Source organism: Ochlerotatus camptorhynchus, unplaced genomic scaffold (genome assembly GCF_037179485.1).
Source record: "Ochlerotatus camptorhynchus isolate MF236.1 unplaced genomic scaffold, CSIRO-AGI_Acam_v1.1 ptg000085l, whole genome shotgun sequence".
Lineage (NCBI taxonomy): Eukaryota > Metazoa > Arthropoda > Insecta > Diptera > Culicidae > Ochlerotatus > Ochlerotatus camptorhynchus.
In genome coordinates, this window is record NW_027040575.1 from 3,393,317 (window position 1) to 3,415,918 (window position 22,602).

At 39.9% G+C, this 22,602-nt stretch overlaps 2 protein-coding genes across 2 annotated transcripts in view; one reads left to right on the plus strand and one right to left on the minus strand.

Moving 5' to 3' along the window:
• Positions 1-22,602, plus strand: part of Ypel (Yippee-like) — a 258,675-nt gene that overhangs the window by 195,807 nt on the left and 40,266 nt on the right. The window lies entirely within an intron of this gene.
• LOC135698400 (UDP-glucosyltransferase 2-like) lies at positions 7,414-9,129 on the minus strand. The gene is made up of 3 exons (XM_065218376.1): positions 8,836-9,129; positions 8,358-8,769; positions 7,414-8,299 (listed from the first exon to the last, which is right to left on the minus strand). Exons 1-3 carry the CDS (start codon positions 9,071-9,073, stop codon positions 7,414-7,416), a joined length of 1,536 nt encoding a protein of 511 aa, XP_065074448.1. The 5' UTR covers positions 9,074-9,129.

Genomic DNA, 22,602 nt, shown 5'->3' on the forward strand with positions numbered 1-22,602 from the left:
TTTCTCTCTCGATTCTTCACGATTCAGCTCCAGATCCGGAGCTGAAGATCTGGAGCTGAAGCCGAGCGTTAACATTAGCAATAAAATCTGTATGTAGACTGGATTGCATATCATGAGAAAAGGCGTAAGATCGTGTGACATGATGTCAATCATCGCGTGTGATATAAGTGTAGGTCTCTGGCATACATTACTTGCTTTTACTGATAATGTGCTCAGTTTTTGCGCTACACCATATGAAAATTCCATATTAATCACTGCGATATATAGCGCACACGAAATTGACGCTAGATTTGGCGTAATTTTACACGATATTTCATGTAGATTTAAGCAAAATATCGCATAAATCTGCCATGTTGTATACAAGCTTGTAATCAACATTAAACGGTAGCTCAATATTAAACGAGGGGAGATTTACGCGCTGGTTAAAATTCAGAACTTTTTTCTGCGTAGTGGCGTTTTCAACTGAAAAGTAGAGCCATGTTGTAAGCTACAGTTTTATTGGTTTAGACTATTTCTACGATTTTATGTAGTTTTAAGCTTATATAGCTCCAGCTAAAACCACTTATTTATTTTCCGATTTTGAATTTGTGTCATAATTGCTATAAGTGTCAAGATTTCCCTGTGCTGAACAAAAATTTCTCTGATTATATCCAGCTTGTGAAAGATGAAAAATTTATTCTTCTCGATACTTTTCAAAGTTCCAATCGATTTTCCTGAATGCCATGATATTCATTCATTTCATATTGTTTGAAAAACATGCAAAAGTTGAATATGAAGAAAAGACCATTCAATAGCAAATCTATGATGATGTTAGATTTTCCCAGTTGATAAGTTTGTTGGTTTTGATTAGATAATTGATAAGAACTAAATAATAAGAAAATACGTATTTGTCTCATAATCATGAAGTTACCTCCGAAAAAAAACCTATGATTGACTTTTCACTCAGATTTCAATACCTCTTATCTGTTTCCTTCTTAAAATAACTTCTATCTAGTCTATCTAGTTCAGCCGGCAAGTCAAAGCTAGTAAATTGTGCATGCAATAGATTTTAGGGGCCATTCATTAATTAAGTCACGTGAAATTGAGAAAAAAAATTACCTCTGAACTGAGCTGAGCTGTTCACCCACCATTCCATTAGGCCTTATCGATCTTAACATCTTTGATCAAGACCGCAATATTCTATCTGGTCGAAATATCATGCTATAATGAACAATTAGAAGCCAAATTCTGCCATCTTGCATCGCCTGGTGGGGGAATCGTCAACTGAACAGCAGTGTGGTCATGTCTTCAGATTTATTGGTAGATCTATGGATTTAAAAAAAATACACATCTACGGCTCGACCAGAAAATTCTACAAGTGCAGCACAAATTCAACGGATTTTCAAAATTTTTGCTCAACCCCAGTCTTAACTTTTGAAAGGATGATTTTTAGAAATGGGTCATTAGATTTATCAATTAATAATGCAGGGGAATAAAACCTATCTTCGCATCATACTCCATGAAAAGTTAACAACACTGCTGAACAGTCGACCATTGTTCATCTGAACAACTTTGCCGAAGACAGCAACCATCTATTGGGTCGTAAAGTCGATATTTAGTTCGTTTATTTGGAAGACTCAATCACGTTAGCTTAACGGAGTCGATAATGCATCGTTCATTGTTTGTAACAAAATTCACTTAATTCCATATATAGTAGGATTTGGGCCGAACACTCTTGGCTTACCCGAGGTTAGAGGGGTATATTGTCGAAGGATATCATCAGATAAAGAGCTTGGGCGTGGGGGAATGTCTATATTGGAACGAATCTACGGCGTCTTAAGATGTGACCTGATGTCACAACCGCCACATCCATAGACGAACTGAAACAAAACTTGACTTGACTTGAATGATCTTTATTTCTAGTATTTGTTGATGATTTATATGTTTAAAATTCAAGTGACACAGATGTCTCTTTTCAGGGTTAATTCTAGACTAACATTTGAAAAGGGCGTAACTCCAATATGGCCATATCGAGAAAATCGCTTCCGAATTTTGATGACCTAAAAATTAATCCTATTTCACGACTTTCCATTTTATGGATGATTTTATAAGCTTTATATATAGTTAATTGTTAATTTATTCCATGTTGTTACCCCCGGATCTTCCATAATTTGAACTGCCAACACTGGTGATACGCCGTGGAAATACACCCTCAGGATTTTTGGTTTGTTTTTCCGCCTTGGTTATTCGTTCGCAAATTTTGTGAGAGTGGAATTACGGTATTCTTTTTGTTCGTTGTTTACACGTGAAATATCAATCGGATACATTTCAAATCAATCGGGCGTGACTAGATACTACAGAATCAGTACGTTTGGCATATTAAAACAATATAATTCGTAGTTCTGGTGCAAGGCGTAACAACCAGATGCATCATAGAGTTGAAAGTTGGAAATACGCCATGTAAGAAGAAACGTGTTTGATAATTTGAAGTGATATTTTCTTCTACTATCGAGTAGTTTGTGAACTGTTCTCTCTATATGTGGCAAAATATGGCAGTTTCACGATGGCCAGATCCAGATATGTTCCGGATACCCACGGAGAAGTGAAACTTGATCCTACATCCTCATGTGACACATCAAACTACATGAGAATTCAAAAATAAGAAAATTGGTGGCCATATTAAGTACTCAGGACCACGCTCCAGGTGCTCCCAGGGAGTTTCCCGAAATCTGTATGAGGTCAATGGAACTTTTCTGGAGTTCTCGGGAATTCTCTTCAGAACTACTCTGAAGTTCTCCTCAGAACTACTCTGAAGGTCTCCTCAGAAATATTCTGAAATTCTCCTCAGAACTTCTCTGAAATTTTCCTGAAAATTACTCTGAAGTTCTCATCAGAACTACTTTGATGTTCTCCTCAGAATTACCTTGAACTTCTCCTCAGAACTACTCTGAAGTTCTCCTCAGAACTCAGTTCTCGTCAGAACTACGCTGAAGTTCTTTTAAAAGCTACTCTAGAACTACGATGAAGTTTTCAACATTTTCCTGAAATGTACGAATTTGTCTGAATATTATCTTGAAGATCTTTAAACTTTCCCGATTGTCGGGACTTCCCTAAAGATATCTTTACTCGCCAGCAGTTCTTTGAACTTCTCAATAAATTTGAGTTCTTTGGACTTTCCTAAAATTCACGGAACTTTCCTTAAGCTCCCGCAGTTTTCCTGATATTCATAACTCTTCTCCGAAGCTCTCGATGTTTGCTCACGGTTCATGGTAGCTCTTCAAAGTGCTCGCAAATTCTTTGAAGTTAAAGCAAATTCAGAAACGATCACTGAACTTTGGAGAATTTCAAAGCCCCTTGGATATTTTTACGAGAATTCAGATGGATTAATTATTCAGAAGACCTTCTACTGATCAACTTTTCAATCAGATAGTCCCATACATATTTCATCGCTATGTCAGCTGAATCAGAGATTATTTAAATAACCGTATGACTTCATGACGATTAGCTAATTTGAAGATCTCCAACTGATTGAAAGTACAAGACACGACTCTCGAATAAGATGCCTTCAAGTAGATCAAGTATTATTCTGAAGATCTCGGACCGATAAAAAAAATCAATGACGTCTTGTTAGCATTCTTTTAAGATGCAAGCTAGATCAGCGATTATCTCTTAAATAGAGATTGAAAAAAAAACCCGGACACATTGGACTCGCTGATTGAACAAATTATTGTTGCTGTGTTTCGAGGTCAGATGAAACAGAAACAGACTGATCCACTCTGGCTGAAATAATCAAGATAATAATGTAAAATTAATTTGTTTGTTGTGATTCTATTGTAAATAAAAGCACACGGCGAATGAGCATGACCCAAATTTGTGTTTAGTTTACTCATAATCGCCAAAAGTGCAGGAACTCAGCGTTTACTCATCGCTTCATGTTTTTTTCTGTGGAAAACCTGAAAAATCTGCCAGAAAACGAGGACAATTGTTAAAATTTTACTCAGTCTAGACTGAGTAAATCCGATCTTCACTTTTTTCATATTCGGGATTTTTTTCTGAAGCCTGGAAAAACCTACAACCAGCTATGGACCAACGAAGAATACCCGGACAAATGGAGGGAAAGTCTCGTGATCCCGATCCCCAAAACAAATATAGGGACCAAGGACGTCACAGGATTCCGCCCCATCGCGCTGACCTGCTGCATGGCCAAAGTCTTGGAGCGGATGGTCAACAGAAGGCTCAAGCAATACCTGGAGTCTAAGGGACTGCTTGACCATCGACAGCACGCCTTCAGGCAAGGGTACGGTACCTCCACCTACTTCGCCACTCTTGGAGAAGTCCTGAAGGAGGCACAGGACCAAGGCCATCATACGGAGATCGTCTCGCTGGACATCTCCAAAGCATTCAACAGAACGTGGACACCAGCAGTAATGAAGAAGTTAGCCGAATGGGGACTAAAAGGACGCATCCTACACTTCGTCCGAAACTTTCTGACCGACCGATCTTTTCGGGTGTCGGTCGGAAACGTCCAATCCAGAAGGTTCAGCGAAGAAACCGGAGTACCACAGGGTTCGGTGATCGCGGTCACCCTCTTCCTGGTGGCCATGAACGGGGTCTTCGACAAGCTACCCAAGAAAATATATATCTTCGTCTACGCGGATGACGTCCTCATTGTAACGGTGGGCCCCACCCTGCAGAGGACGAAATTAAGGGCGCAAGCGGCAGTCTCCTCGGTGGTCAGATGGGCTGACTCCGTTGGGTTCCAGCTTTCCGCCGGCAAGAGCGTGCGCTGCCATATATGCACCACCCGGCATCGGAACAACGGACAGCCCATCATGATCAAACAGCAAGCGATACCGACCAAAAACACAATAAGGGTCCTGGGAGTGCTCCTCGATCGGAACCTATCCCTCGAGCCGCACTTCCAACAGGTGAAGAAGGATTGTCGTAGTAGATCCAACCTGATGAAGACCATCTCCCGCCCCCACCGATCCAACAACCGTGAAATCCGCTTCCGAGCCATCATCGACAGTCGCCTATTGTATGGCGTAGAACTAACGTGCCTTGCCGCCGAGAAAGCCATCCAAATCTTGGAACCGGTCTACAACGGATACGTAAGAACAGTCTCCGGTCTCCTGCCCTCCACCTTGGCCGACGCCGCGTGCGTTGAAGCCGGTATTCTGCCTTTTCGGCTCGTCTACACCGCAGCTACCGCTACCAAAGCCGCTGCCTTCCTCGCTAAAACGTCGGGAAACAGCAGGATCTTTCTCCTCGACGAGGCGAACCGACTCCTCCGCACGGTCGCCGACGTAGATCTCCCTCCAGTGGCCAGGGTCCACTGGCACGGAGACAAAAGTTGGCAATCACATCAGATCAGAATCGACAGCCGAATCAAGGACCGCATCAGGGCAGGAGACAACTCACTGGCTTTGCGCCGGACAGTCGTCGAAACTCTCGGGGCGCACTATCAAGATCACGAAATCAGGTACACCGATGGCTCGCTCTCCAGCAGCGGAGTGGGAATGGGGGTTTCAGGAGATAGTTTGGTCGTCAGCAATTCACTTCCGGCCCAGTGCTCGGTGTTTTCCGCTGAGGCAGCGGCCGTCTTTCACGCAACCACCCTTCCGGCCAATCGGCCGATCCTTATCGTTACCGACTCACAAAGCGCAATAATGGCCCTAACCGATGACGGTTAGGTAACGCATGCGCCGCCCAACACCGTATACATGTGGGTACCCGGGCACTGTGGCATCCAGGGGAACGTGATCGCCGACCACCTCGCCGGCTCAGGCCCCATCGGACCCAGGTTCTCTGACAATGTTCCGTTCCAGGACATCAAGAAATGGATCAAGCGGACGGTTCGGAGAGCGTGGGACAACGAGTGGAGGAACAATCGAACTCACCAACTACGAAAAATCAAGGCGACCACCGATCCCTAGAAGGATCGACCGAGCCTCAAGGAGCAGCAAGTGGTGTCCAGGCTGCGCACCGGGCATAGCAGGGCCTCCCATAATTTCGGAGGAACACCGTTCCGGAGAACCTGCGAAACCTGCGGAGTGCCAGCCTCCGTAGAACACATCCTCATCAACTGTGTGGAGCTCGAGGACCTTCGGGTTGCCTGGAGGGAACCAGCATACGAAGTCTGCTTGGCGACGAGTCCCCGGAAGCAGACGCCCTCATCGCCTTCCTGAAGGAGGCGAATCTTTTTTACAACATTTGAGTGTTTTCTGTTTGTGCTTTTGAATTCGTTGGCCCTTTTGGTAGTGTTTTTACAATATTTTATATAATTAAGCTAAATGCCCACTTGCCAAGATTGGGATCCTCCTTTTGAGGTCCCAATTCTTTTTTGTAATTTTTAAAAGAGATGAACTAGCCTTAGGCTAAAAATCTCTCTAATAAAGGAAAAAATAAATAAATAAACTTGAATGAAAAGCGGCAGCGCTTAAGGGTTAGCGCGATTTTAGTGCATTTCGTGTTTGTCACTGTGCCGCAATACCGCTATGCCGCTGTAATTATTGTGTTCAGCCCTTTAGTGGGATTGGTTTGTTTACTGAAACAAAACGTGTAGGAACGCTCTTTTATATCCTCCTGTCGGCTCGTCTCCCTCTGTTCTCTCAATAGTCATGGAAGCAGTTGATTGGTTGATTACAACCAAAAAATTTAATCAATTTTGAATATGTTAATTATAATAATCTACTATGTTGATAACACCAATCGAATCTTAAATAAAATTTGAATCAAATGGTGTTCAAAGAATTGAAATGCATCCTTAAATGGTCAAGTTATAAGCGCCAAATATCTGACAGTATATCGTCACACATTTTTTTGATTTTTACCCCAGTGTGTTTTACAAAAAAGAAGTTAAACGTCAAAATAAAAAAAAATATTGTTATTTCGTGTATTTTTTAACATGTTGGCGCTTATAATACATACATTAGTGATTACGTATAAGATGTGTATGTTATGTAAATAGCCATCCTCATCGCCATGAACAACTTTCTTGAAAATAGCATCAAATTGCGTTATTTTCCATAGAATGGCATTTGAGACACTTTTGCGATTACTTATTCCAGCATATATCATTTATGCAATTAATAGTCCTCTTTCATCATCACTAATCCTTCAGTTTTGATTTTTGTCCGGTATTACCATACATTCAATGGGAATGGGAGTGGGAATTTAGCTGGACCACAGTGCACTGTGCGTCATGCGAACATTTGGAGTAAGAAGACGTAAGGTACGTAAGGTTTTAACAAAGAATCAAAAGGATTTTCTGATCGTGAATTCCATGATTTTTTAAATGTATGTAGATTTTAAAATACGGAGCACAAGTTAATCAAAGACGGGACGAATAGTTAAAATCAGAATGCTGTATTTTTTAAGTGTTGAGAGGTGAAATATATTAAAACATGGTTTGAATTATTTCTATAAAGTGGCTCAGTACCTTTTCAATTTAGACTTTGGTCTTTTTCCGCACATCATTCTACAGACAATGATAATGACTTTAACTAACACAAATACACCAACACAAAGAACAGCGATCACGTCTAGCAGATGTGATTGGAAAAAATTTAGATCAGCTCCCGGATATCTCATGTGACGAGCACCTTTGTGCCGAATTACATACTCTGTCCAGAATACTGCCGTATCCATAGCAGACTGTGGTCTGTCCCGATACAGATCGGAGAGCTGCTTAACTGTTTCAGTGTAGCTTGCATTGTTCAAAACTTCATTGATAGCTTCTGAAAATGAGGCTTCTGTAAGCTCGGAGAAGTGCACGGTAATTGCCCATCCTTCATTATCCACCTTAATCACGTTGGCCTGTTGATCGCCGAAGAATGGGATTCCCACCAGTGGAACGGCATGGAACTGGGCTTCCGCTACTCCTCCCAGGCCACCGTGCGTCACAAACAGGCGACAATTCTTATGTGCTAGAATGTCGTTCTGTGGAAGCCACTTTCGCAGTAGCACATTTGCCGGTTTATTTGGCATGTCTTCAGTATCCCACTTCCAAATAACCCGTTGTTTAATTTTTGAGAATGTGCTTATCAGCGCATCGAGTTTTTCCTTAGGAATAGTGGAACTCAACAGATTGGTACCTAAACTGAACAAGATAAAGCCGTCATGAGCGTCATCCACCCATTTCTGAATATCCTCTGGCAGCGGATCTGGCGTTTGTTTGATCTGCAATCCACCAACTTCCACCATTGCTTGAACATATGGACGAGGTGAGGTTTTCGTAAAATGCTGATTCACCAATACCAGTGACACGTTTCTGCGAACCTCATCATACGATGGGAACTGATCACGAGGGAAATTGGAGCTGAAAAATGAATGTGGAATGATAAGATAAGTATCAAAACGTTACCATAGGATCTTACTTGTAAAATTGCTCTGATGTTTTCATCATGTACCATCCGAATGACCCTTCTAAGATCCAAATGAGTGAATTCTTTAACCTGTCGGTGAAACTCATTGGGCTTGGCATTCCCCGCATACTGTTTGGCACAGTTGCTATTGGACTAGGATTTCCAACCATACTGTTAACGACTTCCATGGCAACGTTTGGATGAACAACTACGGTAGGGGTTCCCAACCAATTTGCTACCCCTAACAAGAAATCGGCCATCAGTCCGACAACCAATAGATCAAATTTTTCTTCCTTGATTATTCGTTGCACTTCCGGATGGTTGATAGTATTGTTTGCTGCATCCAATGCCATCCAGTTCATTTTTGGAAAATTCTTTATCATAGCCAATTGTGATTGATCCTTCATGAGATTTTGCATGGCATCTGCGCTAAGCGAGCGGTCCGTGTCGTTAATTGTTCAAAGTTAGTGCAAACAAAAAATTCACTTACCTTTGCCCCAGTCTGGCATGGGGACGGTAATTTGACGATAGTTCTCCAACGGTTTTTGTAATGGATATGGACTAACCATCGTAACATGGTGACCGCGACGAGCCAGTTCCTGGACCAGCGCTTCCTGCACTATTATATGAGATCGACTTGGGCTGACATTTATGCTGAGAATTCTGTAGGCAGTGGTTGCAGACAGTACTGTTCCAAGCAATATTAGAATTCTTACTTGGAAAACCATTTTGCTTGCTAACAGTACTGCTGTGCGTGAAACCAGTTGTGATACTGAGGATTTTTGATGATAATTATAGAGCGATGCGGACAAGCAAGCAATTATATGTGTGTATGGGAACTGAGGATGAGTTTTAAGATTTCACATGTAATCTATACAAGGTGATTCGAAGTAACTGCCACCGATTTCACATGTATGCAATTCTCAATGGGTTAAATAAATATATGTTCAAGTACATATTGTTTTAAACTGTGTACTAAAGTCCGCTTGTATTAATAGTAGGATTAGAAATTTCATTCGTTTTCGATCTCAAGCAGCCATGGACGTGACAATGGAGGATGTTATACATCTGGATAAATTCGTGTGTTATCTTTTAGACGGTTGGTTGGTTGTCTTTATTAAGGAGATTTTCAGCCAGAGTGGAGGCGAACCAGCCCAAGGCTGAAAGCCTCCTTAATAAAGTTAAATAATAATAATAATTTTCAGCCAGACGCATCTTTTAGACGTTGCAATCTCTTCGAGTGAATGAAACATTTGTTTTTTGCAGCATTATCGAGGTACAAGGTGCTGGAACTAAAACGTGTGATTCATTTAAGGGGGAGGGATATGAATTTAACTATGTTAAGTTAAAGGTTATTTATGTAGTATGTCTGAAATATACTGATATCAAAAAATCAAGCGTTCAATCGTTATGACCATTTTGTAAAGTGACAGTTACTCCGAAACACCCTGTATGTGTGTCTGGTTACTGCAATAAGGCCTAAGACTCATCGATTAGAACTATATCTAATCTTTTGAACTGTACGTATAGTCATCATAACGCTACCGGTCAATTGTTTCATTTTATCATGATATTATTTCAATTCGTAGCCATCTTCTACCATACCTCGCCTTTAAGTTGAGTATGTATTCAGGGCTAGCTTAGCAAACAAGCTCGAAAGGTGGATGTTTTATTAGAAAAACACATCCCGTATAGTTCAATTAATTGTTCTCAAATGTTTAAAAGTAGGTTTCCTATAGCTATTAGTGGCCAGCGAATCGGGAAAAACCGTGGAAACCGGGAAAAGCCGGGAATTTGACGGAAGAACCGGGAAAAAATCAATAAACCTTAACATATTGCAACAAAAATTATAAGTTGAATAACAGCTTGAACTTAATCAACCAAACATTCGTTTCTTCTACTTAAAAATGGTTTGTTCAGCTCTTAATCACCTTAAACCTCTGAATTTATTTATTCTTTCGCAAAACTCTCCTCACAGAAATACTTTGGAATTCTCCTCAGAATACCTTGGAATTCTGTGTTGAATTTTCTTGAAGTTTTCTTTACATATTTTTTTGAATTCTCCTTAAAACTCTCCACACAATCCGCATACAATTCTCTTCAGAATTAACTAGGAACTTTCCTTGGAGTTCTCCTCACAACTCCCTTGTAATTCTTCTAAGAGTTCGTCAGGACTTAATCGTAGAATTAGTTTGGGATTCTTGTCAGAGTTCCGTTGAATTTTTCTTCGAGATCTTCTCAGAATCTTGAATTTTCAAGATTCTATAAAAAGTTCTTCAATTTATTAGAACCCTGAACCTAAACATTTTTCGAATCGAACAAAATTTTCCAGGGACTGTATTTTTCCAAATCCGGAATCTCAAAAAAAAATTCTAAATCAGGGATCTAGAAACATTTTCAAAATCCCACATTTTTAGTATTTTTCTCAGATTCATATTGTTGGAAAAAAAATCCAATCCTGTTTCTACTTCTTAATGTAGGATAGATTTTCATAATTCTAAGACTCTATAAGCCCATGTCAAATCCTCAGAATCTTAGAAATTAAAATTGTTATAAAGATTACATACAGTTAACGATACTTTACAAAAATGTCTTGAGCCGTATCGAGCTCAAGATTTTTTAAAACAATTTCTTAGTTTTATCTGTCCATCTGAAATTCGGTATAATGACCCATTCAGCCCGATAGCGTTCGGCTATGCGACCTTACAAATCCATAATTCTGGTACTTTGTAAATTCTAGTATTTTACAATCTTAAGAGGACTCGAGTCCAAAAAATTAATTCAAATTGATTCTATGTACCTCGAAAATAATGTGATATCACCGACAAACCGACATGACACTTAGTTCTGACTTATCCCCGAAAATCGTAAACGGCCGATTTAAATGTGCAGTTATCCGAACTGTCAAAACCACAGGATTCTTTGATCTAGATAAAAATAATTTGTCCAGAATAGATCAGACACGAAACAATTCATAACTTTTGCATGCGGGTTTATGGCTTAGATAAATATTTCCCGCGAACACGGAGTCAGATGTCAGTGGTGTGCTTTGGTCAGAAATTTTATTGTTTTTGCTGTGGTCATTCATGTCGGATTGTCGGTGGTGATATTGCAATCATAATTTTTTTACTTAATATTAAAAACCGGGAATATTTTGAAGCGGGAAAACCTGGAATTATAAAATGAAAATTCACTGGCCACCCTGAGCTACGGACAATTAAATAGTATGCATTCTCAGAACATTGAAGCTAAAACCCCAAACGCCACTTCCTTCATGATCTATTTTGGGGAAAATATTCTTATGCCGATTTTTATCACTAAGTTCAATAAAATTTATAAAACTACCTCATCAAAGAACAGGCAGATGTGCCAATACTTAAGGTGAAAGTTTATGCTTTTCCGTTGATACTGAATCCACACCCTTTCAATCCACACCCAAATTCGAAATGCATCAATACCAACAAGCATTGCAAATTAGAAAAATGGGAAGTATTGAAATTTTGAACATATTCGTAAACACAATATAATAATTCTACTACTGGAATGACAACTTCAATTCCAAGATTCCAAGTAGAGTAGTCCTACTAATGCTCCGGGAAGTCTTGCCGTAGTTCAGGGAAGACCTGCTGAACTTCAGCGAAGTCCTGATGAAGTTCAGAGAAGCCCTGCCGAAAGTCCTGCCGAAGCCCAGGAAAGTCCTTCTGAAGTTCAGGGAAGCCTTGCCGAAGTTCAGGGAAGTCTTGCTGAAGTTCAGGGAAGATCTGCGGAAATTCAGAGAAGTTCTGTTGAAGTTCAGGGAAGTTCTGACGATGTCCAGGGAAGTTTTTCCGAACTATAGGGAAGTCCTACCAATGTTCAGAGAACTCCTGCCGAAGTTCAGAGAAGTTCTGTCGAAGTTCAGGGAAGTTCTGCCGAAGTTCAGGGAAGTCCTTTCATTTCAATTCTTGGAAGTTCAGGGAACTCATGCCGAAGTTCAGGGAAGATCTGCCGAAGTTCAGGAAAGTTCTGCCGAAGTTCAGGGAAGTCCTTTCATTTCAATTCTTGGAAGTTCAGGGAACTCATGCCGAAGTTCAGGGAAGATCTGCCGAAGTTCAGGGAAGTTCTGCCGAAGTTCAGGGAAGTCCTTTCATTTCAATTCTTGGAAGTTCAGGGAACTCATGCCGAAGTTCAGGGAAGATCTGCCGAAGTTCAGGGAAGATCTGCGGAAATTCAGAGAAGTTCTGTTGAAGTTCAGGGAAGATCTGCCGAAGTTCAGGGAAGTTATGCTGAAGTTCGTGGAATTATCTAATTATCTTTAAAAGTACCAAGATATGATAGAATATCTTCATCAAATAGGCTGAAATTTTTGCAGAATATCCTCAAATACTTGTGAAACAACATGTGAAAATTGAGGAACCTTTGATTTGAAAAATATTTCATTTAGCAATGGCAAAGGTGGGTAATTTCTAAAATAGGTCCATTTATCTTAAAAAATATCCACATATATCCATCAAATAGGCTGAAACATTCACAAAGTATTCTTCAATTAGCTTACACATACACAGACTTGAATTGTTTTTATTATTTCATAAATACACGCGTTTCCAACACGACTTAGAAATACTCTCAATTTAGAAATAGTTTTACTATTTATTTTCAAGCCCTTTCATAATTTCTTGCGATAACGCATAGATTTTTTTTTCCGTCGATCTTGTTTTCCGTGCTGAGCATCAATACTACCGACGTGCCAGGAAGGCAGCTCCCACACCTGGATCCTACCTATCGACCCATCAACTCATGAACCGGGGACCAACGGGTTTACTTCCCTTCCGAAGGAAGGCGTGATCAGAGATGTTATGCCTTAAAACATCCCGGCGGCGCCGACTGGGATTGAACCCAGGCCTGCTGGGGTGAGAGGTAATCACGCTTACCACTACACCACCGGCGCCGTTGATAACGCATAGATGACATTGCCGAATAGCATCCGTTTTCAATTATCGATAATTTTCGCAAAATATTTCGAATTGAAATACCAATATGGTTTTTCTTGATAATTCATTCATGGATCGCCCTGGCATGTGGCTTTTCGCTTCTCTGTTTTGTGCGAGGGATCCAAATCACATTGTTCTTCAACCTGGAGCATGCTTACGCACAGATGCATGCAAAAGCCAGTTGATTGCTTAGGAAAACGAAATCTAATGCTTGGCATTGCGTTACAAAAAAAATGGTTTGCATTGAAATAATGTATTTTACAGGTTTATTGTTTTCGGAGTAAATGTTCTTAACAATATTTTAAAACGATCTACGGGATGAAATATGACCCTTCATACGAAACACTTGTGTAATTGATGAGCAAAGTTAGCGACCACTATGATTGTGGTCCTAAAATTGAACTTAGAAAATGGTTTACAGAAAATTTAAACAATAAATCAATCTTGTAAAAATTGCTAGAGATAGCAATTTTAGTTCTTTAATTTTGCACGGAAGAGTTTTTTCGATTGACCGCTGCGTTATTTTTTAAAAAATCGATGAAGCGAGTCATTTTAAACCAATCCACTTTCACCTTAAGTTGAAATGCTCCATAAATGTTCCATACATAAACATCGTTGATTTTTATGTAACATTTCATATTTTTCATTGATGCATTTCATATTTTTTATGCGAAGATTTACTGTCCTGCCAGTGTTTTTTTAGTTAGAGGAGTGCACTGCCGCAAAACATAACGGAAGTGACAGATTTACTGAAGTTCCAAGGAAAATCTGAGCGAGAAACTCTGAGGAGAGTTGTGAAAAGCTGTAAGAATTTCAGAAAATTGCAATTGAACAGAATTCCGATCATAAATTTTAAGATTATTCTAACGTAATTCTTTAAAAAAAAAAATATGCTAAAAATGCTGCGAGGATTTCCACGAGATACATGTAATCAATATCCTTGAGTCGTAAAAATGTGAGATCTCAGATCAATATCCCTGAAATGGAGAAAATTTCAGATCGCTCTCAGTTGATGATTCAACAGTGGTTGTGCCACTCGGTGTCGATCACGCTATCGGTGCGCTTTGTTCATTGCCTACATCTCGGTCACCTTTTCAAAGATTGTACACATTGTAGCTGCATCTTTTTGCAACTCTCTATTATTATTCCTTTATTTGTTTTCCGTACTGAGCACCAATGCTAGCGACGCCAGGGAGGCAGCTCCCACAATGGACCCTACCTATCGAACCATCAACTCATGAACCGGGGACCAACGGCTTTACTTCCCTTCCGAAGGAAGGCGTGATCATAGATGTTATGCCTGAGAGCATCCCGGCGGTGCTGACTGGGATTGAACCCAGGCCTGCTGGGGTGAGAGGTAATCACGCTTACCACTACACCACCGGCGCCTGGGTTCAATTCCTGTCGGCGCCGCCGGGATGTTTTGAGGCATAACATCGCTGATAACGCCTTCCTTCGGATGGGAAGTAGAGCCGTTGGTCCTCGATTCATGAGTTCATGGGTCGATAGGTAGGATCCAGGTGTGGGAGCTGCCTCCCTGGCGTCGGTAGCATTGGTGCTCAGCACGGAAAACAAACCAAAGGAAAAAAAATATATCCAAATTGCTGCTTTATCATTACTATCATTTCTATTACTATTACTATTACTATCACCATCATTTGGTAAAATTGACTAAAATTTCAGTTTTGATTTTTGCCCTGCATTCAACGCACTAAATATGCGCCGTAGAGTTGTTTTTATGACATTTAAGCCTATGTCATGAGCATGAGTATAATTTACTGCCCGCGGATGCTACTCCGTTATTGCCAGATAAACTGTAATTACACAGAGAACAAATAGATGATGCATGGGACTAGGAATCATCCTCAATGTGTAAAAACTGGTGATCTAAAATTAGTCCAGAAATAATTGGGTAGGAATATGTTGACGTGATACTCGTTTCCTGGGATGTAGGATAAAAGTGTTGGGTATGCAGCAAGGTTCGTTTTGGAAAACGGTACGCTGAATTACTGTGATGGGTCGAGCTAGGAAAAAAAAAAAAGATTCTCGAATCTTGACAGTGGAAGGGCATGAGATTAAACTCATGATGTTCTGCTTAGTAAGCAAAAATGGTCGCTCTAAAACCACCGTGCCCCTCATATCACATCACGCCACTTATGATCGAGTCGTTGTAGTCATTATAACCCGGCATTGACGACAATTTTCACATAAGACGGTGAGCAAGCATTGTGACTATGAACCTCTTTAATATGATGGAGCCTGGGTTTGTTCGCATTCTGCTCAGAAAGCGAAAACGGCTGTCTGAATCACAACACACCACTTATGATGAAGTTAATGCTATAACTGTTCATACTCAACGGCGGTGCTCCTTACGCCAGAATAAGCCACTACAACCGACAATCTTTCAACCCCGGAGACATGAAACTACGGAAAACCACTTATGCCTTCAATAAATTCTACTTTTACGCGATGTTCATTATTTCGATTAGGTCTTTACGGAAGATGGAAACAGAACTTATTTAGCCTTTGGTTTTTCTGTTCATTAATTTTAATATTTATAATTGCGGCTAATGAGTCTAACGGTGTGCATTCAAACACAACGAATAAGAATTACACCAGCTTTCCTTTCATTTTATCTAGAAATAACTATTTCTACACTTGCCGGAATTACAAATTATGTTTCAAAATGATCAAAATCTAACCTCACCGAACAATAAATCACGCGCAATCGAGGCCATCTCGCCGGGAACAAATGGAAAAGAGAACAAAAATGGAAAGTTTACAAGAATGTTTTTCAACTAGAACAGACTCACCCACACATTTTGAACCCAAACTGTTCACACCTAATACATGATTCAGAAATGGAAGAAAACGACCCGGAACCCGTCCAACATATACAAAATGTATCCATTCTGCATAAAGCAATCCATTGTTATCGAGAACAGATCTGGAAATGCAATCCCTGAGCCTCCCCGACTTCCCCACTGCTCCCATGCAACGACGAGTTTATCGTCACAATAACAGTAGGAGAACGAAAGAGATGACAATCCGCTCTCCACGACGGGCAAGCAAAGGGGCCTTGAATCATTCTTTACGATAACCACCGCCGAACCAACCATCCCACTCTTGCCACACAATGGTTAACTTGCCTTTCATATAATTTATTTTTACTTTCATCAGCATTATTCACTCTGATCAGCCAAAGGTCAAGCAAGGGCATGATCGCATAATCGCAAAAATCTAACAAATCAGCATAATCGAGATCATACCGGGGAAAAAAAGGGAAACGAGAGCACTCCTATCAACACAAGAAAACATATCTGCAAAAACTTAAACAATCATCCGATTCCACACGGGACACTCATTTTTATGACATTTGAGCCTACTTCAATAAATGGGATAAAAATAGAAAATTTGCTTGTATCTAATCTAATCTAATCTAACACCAACACAGCAAGTTCATGAAAGCATCCTCGAAAATGATAGATATACCTCCATCCTTTTTCTTGTCTATTTGCTATATTTTGTACATCAGAGATGCGCAAAATGTATCAAAACGGCCAGGCCTACTGTGCAGCATTTAAGGGGCAAGATGATTCAGAAACATCGGGCCTGTTTAAATCAAAGATTTAAACACGATGCTTCAGAATCCAATAAATGGATGAAACGTACGTTCCGTTGTTATAAATGATTGGTCGTTGGAAGCATCTAATCTAAAACAGTTAAATGATGCTCCATTTTCCTCGTGTGGTTGGGACATGAGCACTAGCTCTTGTCTTAGCCCTATATGGCTTTCTGAAAAGAAAAAAAAAAGAAAAAAAAATGGAATAAAGGGCCGCAGGAATAAAGAAAAGGAGGAAGGAACTCTAGTTCTATCTTCCCTTGTGTAAAAACTGAAAAAAACGGGTCTCTAATCAATCTACAGGAAAAGTTCGAACTTTTTCTTTTGTGTGCTTCATAAAACCTCGCAAAAATTTCCAACGCTGAACACAAACAGGTGAGAGCTAGATTTCAGTAGAGAGCAATAGAACGAAAATATAGGTATTATAAATTTAAAAACATATAAATGAAAATAAAGGCAAGATCTCAGCAAGTTTAATTAATTTTGTACTATTACTGTCCTGCTGCCCTACTGGCACCTCCAAGAATTTTCCGGGCTTTTGCGAAACTAGTTGAAAAATTCTTCAGGCAAATAATGTTCACAAAAATGGAACTTTAAGGTACAAAACATCAAGCGTCTAAAACCAGAAAAAAAGCACTAGGACGACTTTCTTGCCGAATGAACCAATTGGCAAATCTATGTTGGAACTTGGCCATACTCACTCGTTCTCAACCTTTGACAATAGCGCACTCAACATTTGATTTCTCATCAAAATACAGCACGAAAGTGGCTCTTCGAAATGATGACTTAGACAAAGTTGTAGAAACCAAAACAGGTGAATATATAAACAGGAACGATCTCACCAAATGAACGAAGGTTTGCCCGTGAGGCAAAAGCTTGGAAGACTGTTGCATCTCCTAGTTCTTGCTCAACACTTCAAACCATTCCATCTGATCTTCAAAAAAACTCTTGCATAATCTGCCTCCAATCCAATCAGTATCATCGGGTCAACTTGCCAATCGCTTCATAATAGTTCTGACGAAAAGGATGCTGATAAAAAACACTTTGAAATGCATTTTACTCGATCGCTTGCACTTGCTTTGCACTAAAGTGGCACATTGTTTCGGACTAAACGCGATGAAAAAATCAATGACAAAAAATTAAGCCTAAAATTTTCGAACCCATGATTTTCTGCTCAGTAAGCAAAATTGATTGCCACAATGCCACCGAGCTCCTTAAATTACCGAAAATTACGATTAAGTTCCTAACGCCGACAACAACAGCTCTTGAGAAGGATTTTATATATAATTCCGATCAACACATTAGCGTTAGCGTCAGCGTTTCTACGGTATACTTCGGATTCTAAAGGGTGTCCACGATGAAATTGCCACACACAAAATTGATTCGCAAAATTCGAGTTTTCATCCGATTGCCATCAAATTTTCAGGGATTGAGAAATAACTATTAAACTTCATTTTACCATTTTACTCGTATTTTATTTACAGTCCATACGCAAATGCCCGCACCTTGGCCTTAACCCCGGCCATAAGATTCTGCACAACCTGTGAATCAACCGTTTTTTGCATGTAAACCCATACTTTCTTCAGTTCCTCGACTGTCTTCACTACCTTAGGTCGTTTAAGAAGGTGCTGCTTCATAATCGCCCAGTACTTCTCGATGGGGCGGAGCTCCGGAGTGTTGGGAGGTTGAACATTTTCGGCACGAAATTGACCTTATTGTCCGCATACCACTTCAGCACGTCCTTGGAGTAGTGGCATGAGGCCAAATCCGGCCAGAAGATTGTTGGGACGTTGTGGGCCTTCAGGAGAGGAAGCAGCCGCTTCTGGAGGCACTCTTTTATGTACACCTGTCCGTTCATCGTGTCCTGGGTCACGAAAGGTGCACTCCGCTTCCCGCATGTGCAGATGGCTTGCCAAACCAGGAATTTCTTCGCAAATTTGGACATCTTCTGAGTGTGGACATGCTCCGGAACGCTGAACTTATCCTTGGCTGTGAAAAACAGGTTGCCGGGGATCTGTTTGAAGTCGGCCTTCACATATGTTTCGTCGTCCATGATGCAGCATTCAACTTTCGTCAGCATGTTTAGATACAACTTCCTGGCACGGGTTTTGCGGGACTTGTTCTGCTTCTCGTCGCGATTAGGGGCCTTTTGTACCTTGAACGTTCGAAGCCCAGCCTTAGTTTTGGCCTTCTGGACAAAACTTCGGCTTAGGTGCAGCTTCTTAGCCACATCCCTAACGGAGGCGTTCGGATTTCGGTTGAAGGCCCCAACTACGCGGTTGTGATTTTTGGTGTTGTACGGAATACTTTTTCCTTCACTTCTGGGCTTCCGATCGGTGGTCAACCGTTCCTCGAACCGCTTAATCACGTAACCAACGTTTTAGCGATGGAACGATGCGAGAGATCCTTGTTCTCGTGATGAATGCGCAAGATTTTATCACGCACGAGCTGTTCTTTCGACTCCATTTCTGCGAGTTTTGATCACAGGACTTTAAAACTTGCAGGATGTAAATAATGCACTATGAACTAAATCCACCCAAATTTTCATTAAATTCTACCCAACGGTTAAAAAGTTAGAGTAATTTCATAGTGTGGCAATTTCATCGTGGACACCCTTTAGTGACACTCACGACTCTTTTAAAATTCTTAGTCAGACTACGTTCAGGAATAATGCTAGGCAGTTAACATTATTTCCAATCTAAACAAGAATACCAAAAGCATGACTGTCACTATTCCCGACCACGCCTACGGAGTTGGAGCATTGGGTACGGTATTAGGTCAGGATATGCCTCAACCAGGCGATACAACCAAAAGAATATGATTGTTTTTTTTTTTTAAGGAATTTGATAATAAACCCAAGCAAAGGATTATACCAAAATGATAACAAGTACTGATACCCGGTTATCAAGATTTGATAACTGAACATGTTATCTTTAGGGTTGAATAAACAGCCAACATAACAAAAAATTTAACAAACTAATACTCCTTGGATATCACAAAAATCACTGATTTCGTTATCATTGAAAACAAGTTGATACCAATTTCTGTGATCGATGCAAAATTTTCAAGAAATTTCAAATTAATTTATCAATTTGGTATTAAAAACCTTTCACTGATAACTGAAAAATGATGGGCAGTATTTTTTTATTCTTACCATGCGGATAATATTTGAAGTTTTGAACTAACCTTGCATCATTTCGTATTCTTTCATGATAACAACTTATAAAAAAATTAGTCGAGGTTGATACATAACTAGATTTGTAATGTGATAACAACTGAAAACAAAATGATATCATGAATAACAAGACTTGTTTTCAAGATGATATCAGGTTGTTATTTTACTTTGCTCGGGAACCCACAATCTTATACACAGTAAACAAACGCAGCAACCGCTAAGCTAGCCGAGTTCCTCAATTTGTTTTCTTAGTACTGTATTAGTGAAATTTATATGGAAGATAATGTTTCGAAGTAAATAAATAAAAAAGGAAGGATCTCACCTGAATAATCCTTGAAGCTCCCGAATACAGTTCAGACAAGTTTCTTTGATCTTGATTAAGGAAAACCGCTATTCGTTGCCAGCCCTCGGAAGATGCAGATGCATCAAATGCAACAGTCCGGCATCTCTCAGTATCACTATAAGCCTGCTGGATTTACACCATCGTGATCATCTTGGGATCTTCGTTGCCCATCAGCTAAGACAACTCCTGGATCTATATCACTAACGCTAATGAGCTAGCTGCTAGCAAAAAAGCTCAATAGCATAATGTAAACAGGGCATCAGCGTCTACTAGCATGATGTATCAGCAGTAACTAAAATTCGTGCTAGTTTGGCTTACACTAGCGCTAGCAAATCCGCACAGATGTAAACACCCCATTAACAAATTTTTCAAACGCTAGGACAATACAATTTTTCTAATTTTAATGTCAATTAATCATGTTTTGTTGTTTTTGATATCATCCACATCCAGAGGACCAGTCACTTTCGAATCTATGGGAAAAATAGGAAACCATTTGGAAATGCATGAACATTTTCAAGTTTTATTCATTATCGTCTTTATGAGCAGTTTTAGATGCACAAAAAATGCACGAGTACATTACTATGGTGATATGGTAAACACTCGTTTGTTTGTTTCCTTCTGTGAAAGCATGTTTAGTCACAAATCGTGGATTTTCTGATATTCTCCGTACTGCAAAAATGATTTTGCTACCACTGAAGGGGCGACATCTTTCGGATCTTCAGTATAGCTACTACTCAATTCATATAATTAATCCTTAGTCAATTATAAGATTTACAGAACTTAGTAGTTCCTTCGAAATATGACCAGTTCATTCTAGATTTTTCGAGTTCTGGCCTAAGGGAGAAAAAAGTTGCTTGTGCGCTATATAGTTGATCACAATTACTGCCATTTCAGATTTTGATTTGGGTATTACAATGCACATGGTTGTTTGCTTCAAGAAGATGAAAATTATGTACGTGCAGCAATATCATATTCAAATTGGAATATGATGGTCACAACGGTATCGATTTCCAACGAACTATGCATAGCATGTGTGTTGGCGGTTGCTATGGTTGCTAATGTACCTGGCATCGACCGAAACTATCACAAAAACAACACGAAATGGGACTTGCCTCTGATGTGTAGTGTTGCATGTAACGCTGTACCATTATCCCACCATTCCCAATTTCCGTTGAAGTGGTACAGTCTGTTAATCACCAACAAACAAGCTCCTTTCCGTGTGATGTGGTGGGTTAAGCTGATGGACAATAACTGGGTGACAACAAAGGATTCAATGACATGAAGGTAAAGGTCTGTACCCGTATTTACTTTTCTGTAAGATTCTCTACGGCAAAAAAAAAACAAACGTATGTTCCCGTAAATAATTGCTTAAAGAAACTTAGGGCAAGCTACAGCAACTTACATAAACATCAAATGTGCCCTAACATTGCAGTAACTAGTATCAATGTTATTGCATTATGTTTGACGTCTTAATTCTCAAAAAAATGTTTGGTTCTTCACATACAGTTATCGTCCATAATCGCATACACTGCATTTGACATCGACATCTAATTGTTCCGTTTTGTTTCTCGTTTCAGGTAATTACAACGGTAATTTGAACCGCAAGTAGAATACGATTATTGCTCCAATACCCGACTTGTTCCATTACATTCAGCGACCTGGTCATAAAAAAATAAATTTGGAGACATTCATCGGCGGATGCTGTGATTATGTGTGATCAGCGTGAACCAGTTCCACAAAATTGAAATCATTTCCCATCTGTATAAAGCAGGAAAAGCGATTCTCACTCGAAGTACCATGATTAACGGTACCTACCATTCTGAAAATTTCACGATTCGTTGAAAGAAAGTTCGAAACCAATTTGAATTTTTAATTTTATAATCTGCAGTAAACTACGTTATTTAAGGTTGGCTGCCGCTGAATTTCTTTCTTTTCTTGTTTATTGGCCCCTTCTTTTCCAGACTGCAACTTGTTCAGGGCTAACTTTTATTTTAGTGTTTTATTGAGGTCCAAGCAAACGGGCGCTCTCTGTTAGTTGGGCTATTGCGAAGAATTCTGCGTCACGGTTTTGGTTGCGTAGGCTTCCATTTTGAAGATCATAAATTCACCGTTGAACGCACTGCAGTGTATTGTTTACATTTGCGAGT